Source organism: Lissotriton helveticus, chromosome 9 (assembly GCF_964261635.1).
Source record: "Lissotriton helveticus chromosome 9, aLisHel1.1, whole genome shotgun sequence".
Lineage (NCBI taxonomy): Eukaryota > Metazoa > Chordata > Amphibia > Caudata > Salamandridae > Lissotriton > Lissotriton helveticus.
The window spans coordinates 148,117,207-148,131,486 of NC_136070.1; the positions used below are offsets into that span (position 1 = coordinate 148,117,207).

The 14,280-nt window shown below is 47.4% G+C and overlaps 1 protein-coding gene across 1 annotated transcript in view; it reads left to right on the forward strand.

Moving 5' to 3' along the window:
- The first annotated feature begins 355 nt into the window (after positions 1–355).
- DNAL1 (dynein axonemal light chain 1) overlaps positions 356–14,280 on the forward strand; it is a 246,195-nt gene continuing 232,270 nt past the window's right edge. Inside the window, exon 1 of the mRNA XM_078659666.1 lies at positions 356–466. Coding sequence (XP_078515792.1) covers positions 464–466 — 3 coding nt within the window. The 5' untranslated portion in view covers positions 356–463. The remainder of the gene's footprint in view (positions 467–14,280) is intronic.

The following is a 14,280-nucleotide window of genomic DNA, read 5'->3' on the forward strand; positions in this document are numbered from 1 at the left end:
AATAATTTCTGATGTATACATACTTTGTATACAACTTCTGAGTTCCTTTGTGACATTTATTTTGTATTACCTAATTTTGAGGTACAGTTTTGCTCACTCATAGTTGGAAAATATGTCCCATAAAAGGAAAACGACATTTAAATCAAACGAAATGTTGAATCCGCTAGGCATGGGAGGGTATGCGGACACTGACTTTTGTTAGAGGTTATTTAAAGCGATTACGGAATTATTCTAATAACCGTCACATTTAGGAGCAATGGCTTTGCCTGCTTGAGTATAGGGAGCAAGGCGCTCAGAGTTTAGTCTTTCTTCCTTGGCTATGAACACGGTCTAAACTGTAGTCTCGCACTCTATGGTTACTTACTCGGGTGCTCCGCCCCACCTCCCCAGGAAACATCAAGAGCGGCGCATGCGTGGTTGAACCGCGTACCTTAGCAACGGGAGCAGTGACAGTAGCAACGCTATGGTAAGTGGAGGGGAGCGGGAGTGGGGGGAAATCGGCCTTGAATTCGGGGTACGACAGGAAGAAACTGCTCACTTCACGTCTGTTATTGTGACGTCCTGTCTTGGCAAGATTTGCGATGCATAGGGCTGTGCTGCTGCTGGAAAAGTATAGTAGAGCTGGAGGGTGGTAAAGGATGTACATTGAGGAGCATTTGGCTGACTTGTGAGTTTATTGGCTGGACAAAAAGAGGACAGGACTGAGGAGAACATGGTTGGACCCAATTCCAACCTTCTTTCAGTACCTTCCATTTTTCTTGACCTCAGCACCAAGACCTCTACCCCTTCATCTGCTTTCCAAAGCTCTGCTGCTACCCAGTAAGGAGACACTGGGTGGTAGGTAGGCTGCTTTTGAAAAAGTAGAAAAATTCGAGATAAAGGTCTAGAGTAGTGATAATCGCAAATGGGGAGGGAACAGGTCTACTGCGACAGGAAAAAATGAAAGCTAGAAGAGCAAAGTTGAGTTGCTTGGGGGTCGTCAGAAGCGTAAGGCAGGCCTCATCAGTGCAAGAGAGTGGCAGGAGGGCACCCTTCAAGAGTCCCACCTGTCACCCCTAGGCCTTTCAATACCCTTGAGCTGTGGGATTCTCAGGGACCCCCTCACCGTATCCTGCGTCTCATCATTTTGAAGTACGCCACTTGGGTGCGTCGTGGTAGATTGGGGGAAAGAGTTGGGTTAAGCTGTAGAGATGAAAGCTGAAGTGTGTAAGAGAGTAGGGTGTCTCGGATGTGCAAGGACTGGACAGTCCTGTTTTTTCGCCGTCTGCCCTGTCCAATTTAAATAAATTTGGCACTGTCGTTTTCAGAGAATATCAATTTAACACAGAGACGGGCACTATTTCATGGATTCCAATACAGGATTAGTTAGGAGCCCTTATGGGAAAGAAATGTAATTAGCACAGATGGTGATGTTCAGTAAAAGTTACAGTTAATTACCCATAGTTCAACAGAGCCTGTTTTTCTATGCTGGAAACCACTTTTAGTTAAGTCAGTTTGTGCCCCTTGGTCGATGCAAAAGTCTAGTCTTACTTTTGTGTTTTGTAGAAAGTCACGCATTTTGGCTCTCGAAATCTGAAGCCATCACTAGTGGCGATTGAGCTGTTGATGCTCTTTAAATGAGTTGTTAATGGCAAAACTAAGGGGTGAATTACGCAGTGGTTGGTGAGATTAATGAGTCGACGTCTGGGTGGAATTATGGGGATCAAGTGAAACAAATCGGACTGTGTATGTATGTGATGGAGGAGACAGCAGCATGCAAGTGACCAGAGGGCTAAATGTGGGGATGAAAGGGTTGAGGATCTAAGGGGGCAGAGCTGAATATGTGCGAAGTATGAGCGGATGGTGAAGAGTTCACTTAGGATGAGTGCTTAATTTGAGCCGATGTTTCCTTTGCCCCACGCCGGCTCTGGTGACAGTCTACCACATGGTGGCATTGTCTTTCAAAATTTGAGATAAACTCAATGACCGTGTTTAGTCAGTCAACATACATTACAAATTCATAGCATCTGTCACCATACTATTATTATAGCTCTGGGAGGCCTGGAATAGATTGAACTGTCACACTTGTAGGAAGGAGTGTGATGGTTAGTACTTGGTTTGGTTCTGTCGTTGGCAACGCGCACAGGGGTAATGGGTGGTCTAGACTGTAGTGGCCTCCCGAGATTTTTTTGCAAATTAAGCTTTGGGCAGGATTCAGCTTTGTACGTACCACAAGACATATTGGTCTTCCAAGGGGAAGATAGAGCCCTAAGACTGTTGTATTAAAGTTTTGAAAATTGCATCTGTGTGCTGGGATGGGGTTGCGGGAGGCAAAGCGATCTTTCTTGAGCTCAGAAACAAGGGGCAGAACGACTGGTGAAGAAGCCAGCTGCGTTCGCAGATACTCATACATTTGGTGTGTTAGTTTAATGGACGCAAATTAAGGCTACAACCCACAAAATGCACTGATTTGGAAATTAATATTCTGGTTGCAACGTAGCATAAAGCAAAAGGGCAGGATGAAACCTGGGCCATCCAAATGAGAATTATTTGTAAACTATATCTCGGATGTATTCAAGATTAGGGGAAGAAGTAGTATTAAAGGTTTGCTATACAATATCCAAAAGTATACCTTCAAATAACAAGGATATACAAAATCTACCTGCTAGGCTAAGAGTCACAAGATTTCTCCAGAAAGAAGATACTTTCTTAGAACGTGGAACCCTCACACACCAACAGTGGCATGCTTCATCATTGGTCTCTCTCCTCATTCGGGACGTGTATATCACCTGACCAAATGGGCTCCTGAGGAGCTTTTGTCATGAACTCGTATTTTTCTGAGCCCAATGAAGGAGAAAGAACATTTTTTTAAAAGCTCCTGAATGGCTAATCCAATTTTGACATTTCATACGTGCTAATGATGTATTTTACTTGTAGTTGGTGTTGTGTGTCAGCAATCTTCTGTAAAGCATAAAACGTCTGTGTGGACGATGGGCATACCACCATTCTTGAGACTACAAAATGAACCATCTTCAGGAGAGAAATTCAGTTTGTGGAATGTAACCAAATAAGTCAGTGCGATTACTATTGTCCTCACATGCAGTCCGGGGGTGGGAGGGTTGTTATTGATACTCTTCCTCTGACATTCAGGGGTTGCTGACTTTTCCCTGCACACTGGCAGTAACTCACTTGGTGCAACAGCTGTCTCCTTACACCTTGCTATATGGACCCACTTGCCAGGATTCCCCCATGAACTTGCTTCCTCCAACGCTCCCCTCTTCCTCACAGGGCATACTGACCTTGGCAGGTGCTGGTGCTCCAGGCTGCACAGCAGGTGATCTAGGATTCCCTGGGCGATGTCCCCTCACCAAGCTAGTAGACTAGGAGGCCTTAGCCCCTAGTCCTGGTCACAGGCAGAGGTCTTGCATAGCTTCTCCTCCTAGCACAGTCCAACTGGCTGCTAGACAGCTGACACTTTTGGGGCCTCAAATTCCTCTTCTTATATCTATTTCCAGATGCCAAATATAATTTAGAGTCAGACTTTAAAGTTTATGTTGGGGGTCTGCTACCATTTGCAGTGCTCACTGCTCCGCTCTCTCTTCCTCCTGAAAGCAGTCTGTAACAGCAGGAGCGGCTCCAAATCTGATAGCCCCACAACACAGGCCATGAGAGTGAGTAGAGGTTCACTCCTGGATGTCAGCACAGTGACGTGTATCAAAAAGTTACTCCAAGGCCTCAAACCTACTCTTTATGATTCTTCTATCAACTCCATCTCCTTCCTGACGTGTGGTCAAATGATTGGTGGTCCTCGGAATTGGGTCTTTGTCCTTCTCCCAAGCAAGCAGTGCAGTGTAATTATTGATAACACTCTGTCCATGAAAACCCATGTTAATACGGTACTCAGTACTTGCTATGGGATCATGCGGAATCTCCATAGAATCTTCAGATGGTTACCCATAGAAGCAAGGAAACCTTTGGTGCAAGGTCTTATTATCAGCTGTCTGGATTATGGAAATGCACTGCTGGTTGCATTAAATGAAGATCTGCTCTCCAAACTCCAGATTCTTCAGAACACGGCTACCAGACTTATTTTAAATCTTCCACCTAGGACGCCTTCAGTCCCCAGCCTTAAAAGTCTCCATTGGCTTCTGTTGCGACTGAGAGGCCATTTCAAAATCCTGTGCCTCACTCATAAGATTCTGTATGACACCGGCCCTAGATACTTAGCCAAGAAACTCCAATGATACAAGCCCAGTAGACCCTTAAGAACCAGCACTAAATTCAATCTTGCCCTACCACGCATCCGAACGGCCCGAAACGGGGGTCGATCATTTTCTTATCTGACCCCCAAGCTTTGGAACAAGCTGCCATCTCATCTTCCATCCATAGTGGATCACAAATGCTTTAGAAGATAATAAAAAACTTGGCTTTTCATTCAGTAATCTGTTTGTCATACTACCCATCTTGCTGAAGCTCTACTAGCACCATGAGATCTTCCCCGGTGATATGTGCGCTTAATAAGAACTTTTGGCACTTGACATTTGACCCGGCCAACTTCCCAGTGACCTTTCTCCGAATAAATGAAGACCCTTGGAAGTGTATTGGAGAGTCTGGCTCACCCTTCCTCCAGTGAAATGCACCATTCACAGGCGCACATACACCCAGCACATGCATATAGCATGCACACACTGTGCAGCAGTCTATCCTTCATTTATTTTACCATGCACAGGCACACATACATCCAGCACAGGCATATAACTTATACACACTGCTCAGTACTGCATTATCCCTGTATTGTACCATTCACAGGACTCATGCCAAGACATACTGCACAGCACTATACACCAAACCAATGTATGCCCAAGTTGAGTTAAGTCCACAGCAGCAGAACTTTAAATGAGTGAGCCAATTGGCCTCACTCCAGTGACACAGGTAAAAAGCCCTGTTAACTCTTTCTGATCACTATACAGTATGATGCCACCACCACGCTCATGCTGCTTAACTCCTGGTAAAGGTAGTAGTCTTTCTTCGCTACGAGGGTAGTGCTATGGGCGCCCCTTCCTGTCCCAAAAGACTGCAATCCATGAGACAGTCCTATGTCATGGTGCACAGTCGTTATCCTTGTTCATCTATGACACCAAAAAACAGCATTAGGGATCCAGATATCATTTCAATTGGGGCAACGGGTAGGGTTGCACGTCCATCGCCATGCAAGGGACTTTTCCGTCCCCAACTGGCACACCCCTCCATTTCTCAGAGGGTAACCCTTCTCATCCTTGATGGAGGCCGACATAGACAAACACAAATAGACAAAGTTATTTATTCCTTGTACTAGCTTAATCGTAGTGTCTCAGTGAACCAACTGTGGCATGACAAATGTAAAATCTCAGATCATCAAATGTATCTGGTGGCCAACTTAGAGGTTGTTTCACCATATATGTTATATACTTCTCTACCAAACAGATGCTAGATTTGTTCAAATTAACAGTGGGCAGAAACACAGACAGTATAATATTTCATGGATCCTTGACATAAGCGTCATGTTACCTTCATGAAGAGACACAAAATGTTTCACCTAAGCTGCTATTCCCTCATCTTCACAGTGGTTCATAAAGAGACTGGTCAATGGCTTGGTCATTAAGATGAACAACATTTAGAATAGAGTGCACCTCTCCTGCGTTTCTCACTGACCTTTCTAAGTACTAGCAACACCTTACAGAAGCTCTAGGATGACTATATAAAAGCTTAATTTGTCTCACTATACAGGCATCAGAATTTATCCACGCTAGTGTTTTAAACGGGTAGCTCCAACGCTTGCAGTATCTAACAATGCCACTATCCACCCTGTCACCATTCTCTATATAAGCCTGCATAGATATAGCAGTCTTCCTGCATAGAAAAAAGCACACTTGATCATTCTCAACTAACTGCAGAAGGTATCTTCGCTCATGACTACAAGTTCTATTATCAGCATATTTGGGTTTAGACTCGAGACAATATCGTTTTATACGTTCTTTGGGATGGTTCTTAAACATCTTTGGTGGTTTTTTTTGCAAAATTCCTGCCTCCTTCAACCTCTCAGCCATCTGTAGCAATTTTGATGCCAACTATGCCATACAAAATTTTGTTCTGCTGGCAGTCTATTGCTTTAAGAGTTTTACACTTTTTTTTTATTTTTCAATAACAGCTCCCAACTCATGTTTTTGTTAAGTTCCTGTACCCCCATCCCTCTTTTGAATAGTTAGTCTGGGTATGTCCACCAACTCCAATATGTTTGTCTCTTTCTCTTGGTTGGGTAGTGGTGATAGCCGGTAAAGCAGCTTATAGTCAATTTTAAAAGCCTCCACGTTTCTGTTTGGGTCATGGTTTGTGCGTCTTGTCGCCATCATTCATTAGCAGCTTACCTGATTACTCCACGTGTATATTACCTGGTTACATATTTCTTTTTCTTTTTAAGACATTTCATCCTGCTTGACGACCTATCTGTAGTCGGGTCCATTATAGTAGTGATATCTCCTGCATACAGAGAAAGAGTTCAATAACTCCCTGCATTTTTCCATGAAAACTGATTAGGCTCATTTACATTCTGGCCATATTTGTTAATCAGTGGCAAGCAGTTATCCGCACCGCTTCTGTTATAGTGTGTATGTCTTTAGGTGTCAATAATGGACCTATTAACTTTGAGTCCAATCAAATTATTGTCACTGCTCCCTTAGAGTATGTATTTTTGGAAGAGTTGTTACATCAAACACTCAAAAGGGGATGAGAGAAGTGCTTTCAAAGAGTCTAAGTCACTGACAGTTGTTCTGAGTAGTATTCCCACTCATCGTTATTTGCTCACTGTGCCACTCTAGACAGACTCCCATCTTATGCAAATCAGTACTGACACTGCTCCTCATGAGAATAGACCATCCTGAACTTCCAGGCAAAGCCTCTGTCAGAGGGGGAACAAGAGAAACCTCTGACCAGTTTCAGACTGGTTATGCCTTGTCAGTGGTATAACTTGTATCATGTGGCACAGTTAACAAGTAACTCCCATTGGGACTTTCCTGTGTCTATGTAAGATGTTACATCAAACATTCAAAAGACGATGCAAGAATTGCTTTAGACAGTATAAGGCAATCAGTCTGGGTAGCACTGCAACCCATTGTTTTTTTAAGTAGGCGAAGGACACCTTTCACTGACCGTTTGCTCCTGAGGCTTTTCCGTGCGGCAGGCCCGTGGAAATGTCCCCGACTGTTTTGCGGCCTTCACGGAGCTGAGCCCAGGGTGTCGAGTGAGGAAGGTGGCCGACCGGGACTGCGACAACAGCGACCTCTGGTGGGGGCGAGGAGCCGGCCGGAGGGCGCCGGAGATCTGATGGGCCGATGACGACAGTGCCGACCCAGTCCATTTTGTGGAGTGCCTTGTGGGATGTGCGGTGAAGCAGGGTCGAGGGGACTGCATGATACTTGGCCCCCCTTCCAGTGTTGTATCCGGGCAGGACCAATGACTTTTCCCGTAATCGGCGGGCGGCTCCCAGGGAGCGGCAGAGATTTTGTTTAGCCTTTTGGTGACCCTTCGCTGGGAAGCCTGCCTTGACTTTCGAGATCCTCGTGGTGACTCCTGTTGCGCCCTGGTGTGGGGCCCGGTCCCGAGGTGAAGTGGAGAAAGACTAGGCCGGATCAGCTAAGATGGCGGACGGCGCCCTCCTACGCAGACCACATCCAGGCAGAGAAGCCGACTGTTTTGCGGCCTTCACGGAGCTGAGCCCGGGGTGTCGAGTGAGGAAGGTGGCCGACCGGGACTGCGACAACAGCGACCTCTGGTGGGGGCGAGGAGCCGGCCGGAGGGCGCCGGAGATCTGATGGGCCGATGACGACAGTGCCGACCCAGTCCATTTTGTGGAGTACCTTGTGGGATGTGCGGTGAAGCAGGGTCGAGGGGACTGCACGATACTTGGCCCCCCTTCCAGTGTTGTATCCGGGCAGGACCAATGACTTTTCCCGTAATTGGCGGGCGGCTCCCAGGGAGCGGCAGAGATTTTGTTTAGCCTTTTGGTGACCCTTCGCTGGGAAGCCTGCCTTGACTTTCGAGATCCTCGTGGTGACTCCTGTTGCGCCCTGGTGTGGGGCCCGGTCCCGAGGTGAAGTGGAGAAAGACTAGGCCGGATCAGCTAAGATGGCGGACGGCGCCCTCCTACGCAGACCACATCCAGGCAGAGAAGCCGCTGTGCGGGAGAGTCCTGGGGTCTGGCGATACGAGAAAGAACCCACGTTCAGAGATATATTGGCTGCGTTAACAACCCTGCATACGACCCTGATCCGGGACGCTCGGGATCTGGGAAGGAGGATGGCCGCCATTGTTGTCCCACCGTTCCACACGGGCATAGTTCGATCTCATGGAGGCGCCGATGGGCCAGACTCTGCGTCAGTGATGAGTGCTCCAGCTACACCTGAGATCGTGGAGACGCTGCGGGACCCGGTTCATGAGATTCCTTTGGACAGATCTGTTGTACATGTGAGTGCCTCGTCGGGCCACTTCTCTGTTCGGCGGCAGGGGAAACAACGTCGGTCTATGGTTTGGGCTGCCCTGGTGACGTTTCTGCGCTTGCCGGATGGTGTGACTCTCTTTCCCTGGCTGGTGAGACTGTGTTCGGACTGGAGGATGCTTCCGGAGTCGATACTGACATTGACGGATTTCCGCCATACATACTCGGCTGGGTTCAGGTGGCTGAAGTCCCATGGAATAACAGTGCTGCCCGATCCGCCCGGATCGTTTGGACCCTCCACTCTGCTCTGTATGCTGGCTGATCAGTGGACGTATGTTGGTACTACTGATAGGAAGGGCCTGGGTTGAGACCGTCTAGTTCATAGTGACACTTATTGTTGGCTGACTGTGATTTGGGGGACACTCGGCGGGTATGTTCTTGCTTGTGCTATCGGTGATTAATGTCTTCCGTGTCTATTCTGATCTTGCTGTTGGGACGTTTATTGTGCGCGGTGTTGGGGGGTGGGGGCCGGGTGGCCAGACCGATGGCCCTTCCCCACGTTTTTCCTCTTTTTCTTCTTTTTCCCCTTTTCTATATTTCGGGTCTCTCATTTAGGGCGGCAGGCACGCTGCTGGGGGGGGGGGGGTAGGCCGTGGCCTTCTACAGGGGTGCTGGGTGGGGGATAGGGGGATGGGGTCTGCTAATTTGTCTTTTCTTTGTTTCTATGGCCCTTTGTCTTTCTTCCTTTTTGGTGTCGTCGTTTTTCGTGTCTCCTACAGTATGTTTCGTCTTGAGGGGTGGGGTGCAGCTGCTCCGTAATGTGTTTGTTTTTACATCTATCCTGACTCGGGTGCCTTACCCCCAATGTTTCAAACGTATTAGTACTATTTGCGGATTTCCTGTTTCATGCTTGCTACTGTAGGACCATGTATGACCGTATGGCATTGATTCTGAGTTTTTCTTTATTGTAAAATGAACCTTCTCACATCCTGAATCTCGTACAGTGCGCTTGAATAAAAGTTCTATCCTGGACACTATTTCGACCCTCATTTTCGGGCTGCTGTATTTTTCTACATTGATTTGCTGTACTTACGACTTTATTAGCGGCCGGCCGAGGTGGTTGTAGGCCCATATTTGTATTTACTTGAAGTGACAATAAAGGTTCTAAAAAAAAAACACATAGTCTATAAGAATATGACATATCTAACAGTACATTTTTAGGTAACATTGGCACACACCATTTTTATCCCATTCTGGTCTTGAGAAAATTGGGTTACACCCAAGCCGTACTTTAAGTATTTCTGAACAAAGTTTAGGATCAGATAAATTAGAAGCACAAAGAAAGGGATCTGCATGCCCTACAGTTTTCCATGTAGGTCTAATGGGTGTTCTTGTCTTGCCTATACAAAACTTGCAATGCTGATTCATTCAGCATGAGTTTGTTAGGTATTGTCCTGTTGTTCCTACCAATCCGTAGGATCTGCGCATTGTTCGGACAACATAAACTAATGGCTTGGTGTCAAGGCTGATTCCGGACACCCTCGCAGGATATGTTGACCTATAGACCAGGTAGTTCACAGTGCCACTGTAAGCCCCCTAACCTACCAGGGAGTAGGAATGGTTTCCGGCAACCACTGAACATGACAACCCTGACCCCTTAGGGATCGTGGAAACAGTGCAGAACGTTTCGCACAGTCTCTTGTACTCACTAAGTCTCAGAGAAATATACAGAGAATACACACAGGTGTTTTCAATATATTTATTGAACCAATGTAATTCTTGCATAAAATATGTGTGCTGCAATAATTAGTAGACAGAAGCAGATACATGTGATTACAAGCACCAAAAGCGTAACTAGTAGGTAGAGTTCTACCTTGGTGCTAAACAATGTATATATGCAGGCATGTATAACAAGGCAGTAATCAGGCATACTCCTATGATGTGAACCCTACTCTAAGTGTACCTAGAGTGTATGTATGTGTAGAGCCAAGAATCCCCCCAAGGGATGATCCAGTCCCGTCACCTGATGGGATAGAGTAAAATACCCCGTCTTGGTCATGAACTGGACACCCCTCACTAGATATCAGACCACTGTGTGGTGATTTCTCAGCTTGAAAGGACTTCGGTGTCTGCAGAAGTTGCTCCTCTATTAATCTATTGGGATGCTCATCTTTTATAAAAAGAAAGCAGTCTTGCGATGTACGCATGGATTAGTGATTTTATGGATATATAGATAGCCCTGTCGCCCCGTGGATGAAGATAGTGATGACATTTGTATGTGGTGTAAAACGAGACATTGTCCATGATGTTCAGGGGGTTGTGATAATGTTGTGCTAAGTTAGATGTAAAAAGAAGTTTAGTTTCGGAGAAACCAATCCAACATTGCCATGCATGCAAATGTGTGGCAAAGGTTGCAGCTGGAAATGTATTGTGAGGACAATGTAAGAAATGAGCTGCTTTGCTACATGGGCCTAACTCTGGGAATATACCTGTACGACTGCCATATTAATGTTGTTCCTAGCAAACTGTGCAGGGATGTCATTTTATTTATTCTATTAACCACAGCCCTGGTCCATGCCCTTTCACTGGAGGAGATTTCTTCTCAACATAACTTAGATATTTAGTTTTTTAATTGATATCTGTGGACAGCTTATGAAGGTTAGAGAGGAAGAAAACCAAATCTGGACTTTGCCACAAATGTGTGTCAAAAGCTGCTACTGTGGCTTAAAACGAGGACAAAGGAGTCCCTGCCATTCAATATGCAAGGCATATTTGCTGGTTTTCAGTGAGCCCGTTTTGATGCTAGAGCTGAAAACCATATTGTGGATTGGCCGGGAGCTGTTGATTGTTGATGTAGCTCATAAGTTGTAATGACACACATCTCTTTATTAGAGATGGGCCTTTAACCGAAGAGAAGATTGACCTTTGAGGTTTTGGAACTGGGTCATTGGTCAATCTGGGAAGACTTCAAGGGGAGAGGAGGATTGATCAGGATGATCCACAGTGAAACAAACAGATGGACGATAGATGAGCTGGCTATCAGCTGGGGTGTTGTCTGCTTCATCAAATACTCTACTGCCTGGCTGCAGATACGTGAGCAGTTATCAGTTCCATTTCTTGGTTCCCTGTGGGATTTCCCTACATCATCCCCCCCCCCTCCCCAAAAGAGGGAAAGACTGGGAATAAACACTGCGACCTTTCCTAGTCTGCCTCCATGCTGTGTTGGGGTGAAATTCACACACTTCTGCAGTTTGCACACAGGGGTTGGTTGCCAAGCATCCTGTAGTAGTTTTAGATGTCCTTGCTTATGCAGTTGCATACATTTTTCCATTTGTGGTTTGATTTCTGGTGGTGCCCTGCTCTACCACTGCTTCACCACTGTGATGCCGGAAACCTTTGATCTCTACTCCCACAGGTGCTGCTTCTGGAGAATGAATGTCTTCATTGCATGGTATTTGTTCTAAACCCGGGTTTTCTCATACTTTTCTTCAAAATATTGTTATTTTCACATTTCATGCTTGGCAGTCATATCATGTGTGTCTCTCTACTGAACAGACGAAAGATATGTTCAGCAGTGACTTTCACCTGTAAATTCTAGTATAATGAGTCTGCAAACCTGATCATATTTAGAATTTGTTCAAGAGTATGTTTCCCACCCATGTCATCAGGCACCGCTTGATGTCCTGAAGCCTTCTTGGTGTTGATTTGCTTCTATTAACTAGAAAAGGTGTCTCCAAACAGTCGATCTTGAGCTACCAGTAGCTCGCAGACACCTTCAGAGTAGCTCGCAGCCTTGATTTCTTAATTCGCCCAGGGTAAAATTTTCCTTTTAAAGTTAAGGGAAAGCTGTGTTTATTTTACATTATTATAATTAGGCTACATACAGCAAGGCCTGATGATGAGCAGTGCTCAGTTAGATTTATGAGCTAGGCAGGAACGCAGCGGTGAAGCACTGAAGTGTTTAACTCTTAATTAAAAGTCCTTGTCAATCAATCAATCAATCAAGAAATTTGTATAGCGCGCTACTCACCTGGAGGGTCTCAAGGCGCTTGGGGGTGGGGGGGTCCGCTACTGCTCGAACAGCCAGGTCTTGAGTTGCTTCCTGAAGTAGAGGTGGTCTTGGGTAAGACGGAGGTGGATGGGGAGTGAATTCCAGGTCTTGGCTGCCAGGTAGGAGAAGGATATTCCTCCCATGGTGGCTCTTCGGGTGCGTGGAACGGCGACGAGTGCATGGATGGTCGATCGTAGTTGGCGGGTGGGAGTGTAGAAGGTCAGGCGGTCGTTGAGGTACCTGGGGCCTAGGTTGTGGAGGGCTTTGTGTGCGTGGGTGAGGAGGCGGAAAGTGATTCTTTTGCTGACAGGGAGCCAGTGCAGGTCTTTCAGGTGTCCGGAGATGTGGCTGTGGCGTGGGATATCCAGGATGAGTCATGCGGAGGCGTTCTGGATGCGTTTGAGTCTTTTCTGCAGTTTGGCTGTGGTTCCGGTGTAGAGGGTGTTTCCGTAATCTAGTCGGCTGGTGACAAGTGCCTGGGTGACCGTCTTCCTGATTTCGGTGGGGATCCATCGGAAGATCTTTCGGAGCATGCGTAGGATGTTGAAGCATGAAGCCGAGACAGCGTTGACTTGTCTGGTCATCGACAGGGAGGGGTCCAGGATGAAGCCCAGGTTGCGTGCGTGATCCGTTGGTTTGGGTGCGCTGCCTAAGGCCGGGGGCCACCAGGAGTCGTCCCAGGCCGACGGTGATGGTCCAAGGATGAGGACTCCCGCCTTGTCTGAGTTCAGTTTCAAGCGGCTGTTCTTCATCCATTCGGCTACCTCTTTCATCCCTTTGTGTAGGTTGGATCTGGCGGTGGCGGGGTCGTTGGTGAGGGAGAGGATCAGCTGGGTGTCGTCGGCGTAGGAGATGATGTTGAGGCTGTGTTGGCGTACGATGGCTGCGAGGGGGCTCATGTACACGTTGAAGAGGGTGGGGCTGAGTGATGATCCTTGTGGCACGCCGCAGATGACTTCGGAGGCCTCAGATCTGAACGGGGGGAGGCGGACTCTCTGGATTCTTCCGGCGAGGAACGAGATGATCCACTCCAGGGCCTTCCCTTGGATTCCGACATTGCTGAGGCGTTGTACTAGGGTGCGGTGGCACACAGTATCGAACGCTGCGGAGAGGTCCAGGAGGAGGAGGGCCACTGTTTCCCCGTTGTCGAGCAGGGTTCGGATGTCGTCAGTGGCTGCGATGAGGGCGGTCTCGGTGCTGTGATTGGCTCGGAAGCCGGACTGTGAGTGGTCGAGGGATCCGTTCGTCTCGAGGAAGGCGGCCAGCTGTCTGTTGACGGTCTTCTCGATGACTTTGGCAGGAAACGGGAGGAGCGAGATGGGACGGTAGTTCTTGAGGTCGGTGGGGTCTGCTGTGGGTTTCTTGAGAAGAGCGCTGAGTTCGGCGTGCTTCCAGCTCTCAGGGAAGGTGGCGGTGTCGAAGGAGGTGTTGATGATGTCCCGCAGGTGGGGTGCGATGACAGCGTCGGCCTTGTTGAAGACGTGGTGAGGGCAGGGGTCAGTCGGAGATCCGGAATGGATGGAGTTCATTGTGCGGATGGTGTCTTCGGTGCTGATCGGAGTCCAGGTGCGGAGGGTGGTGGTGGGTGGCGTTGTTGCGGTTGTGGCTTGCGTTGGTTGGTTGCTGAAGCTGTTGTGTATGTCCGCGATCTTGTTGTGGAAGTAGGACGCGAGGGAGTTGCAGAGGTCTTGCGACGGGGTGATGTCATTGTTTCCGGCGTTGGGGTTGGAGAGCTCTTTCACGATGTTGAAGAGTTCCTTGCAGTTGTGTGCGTTGTTGT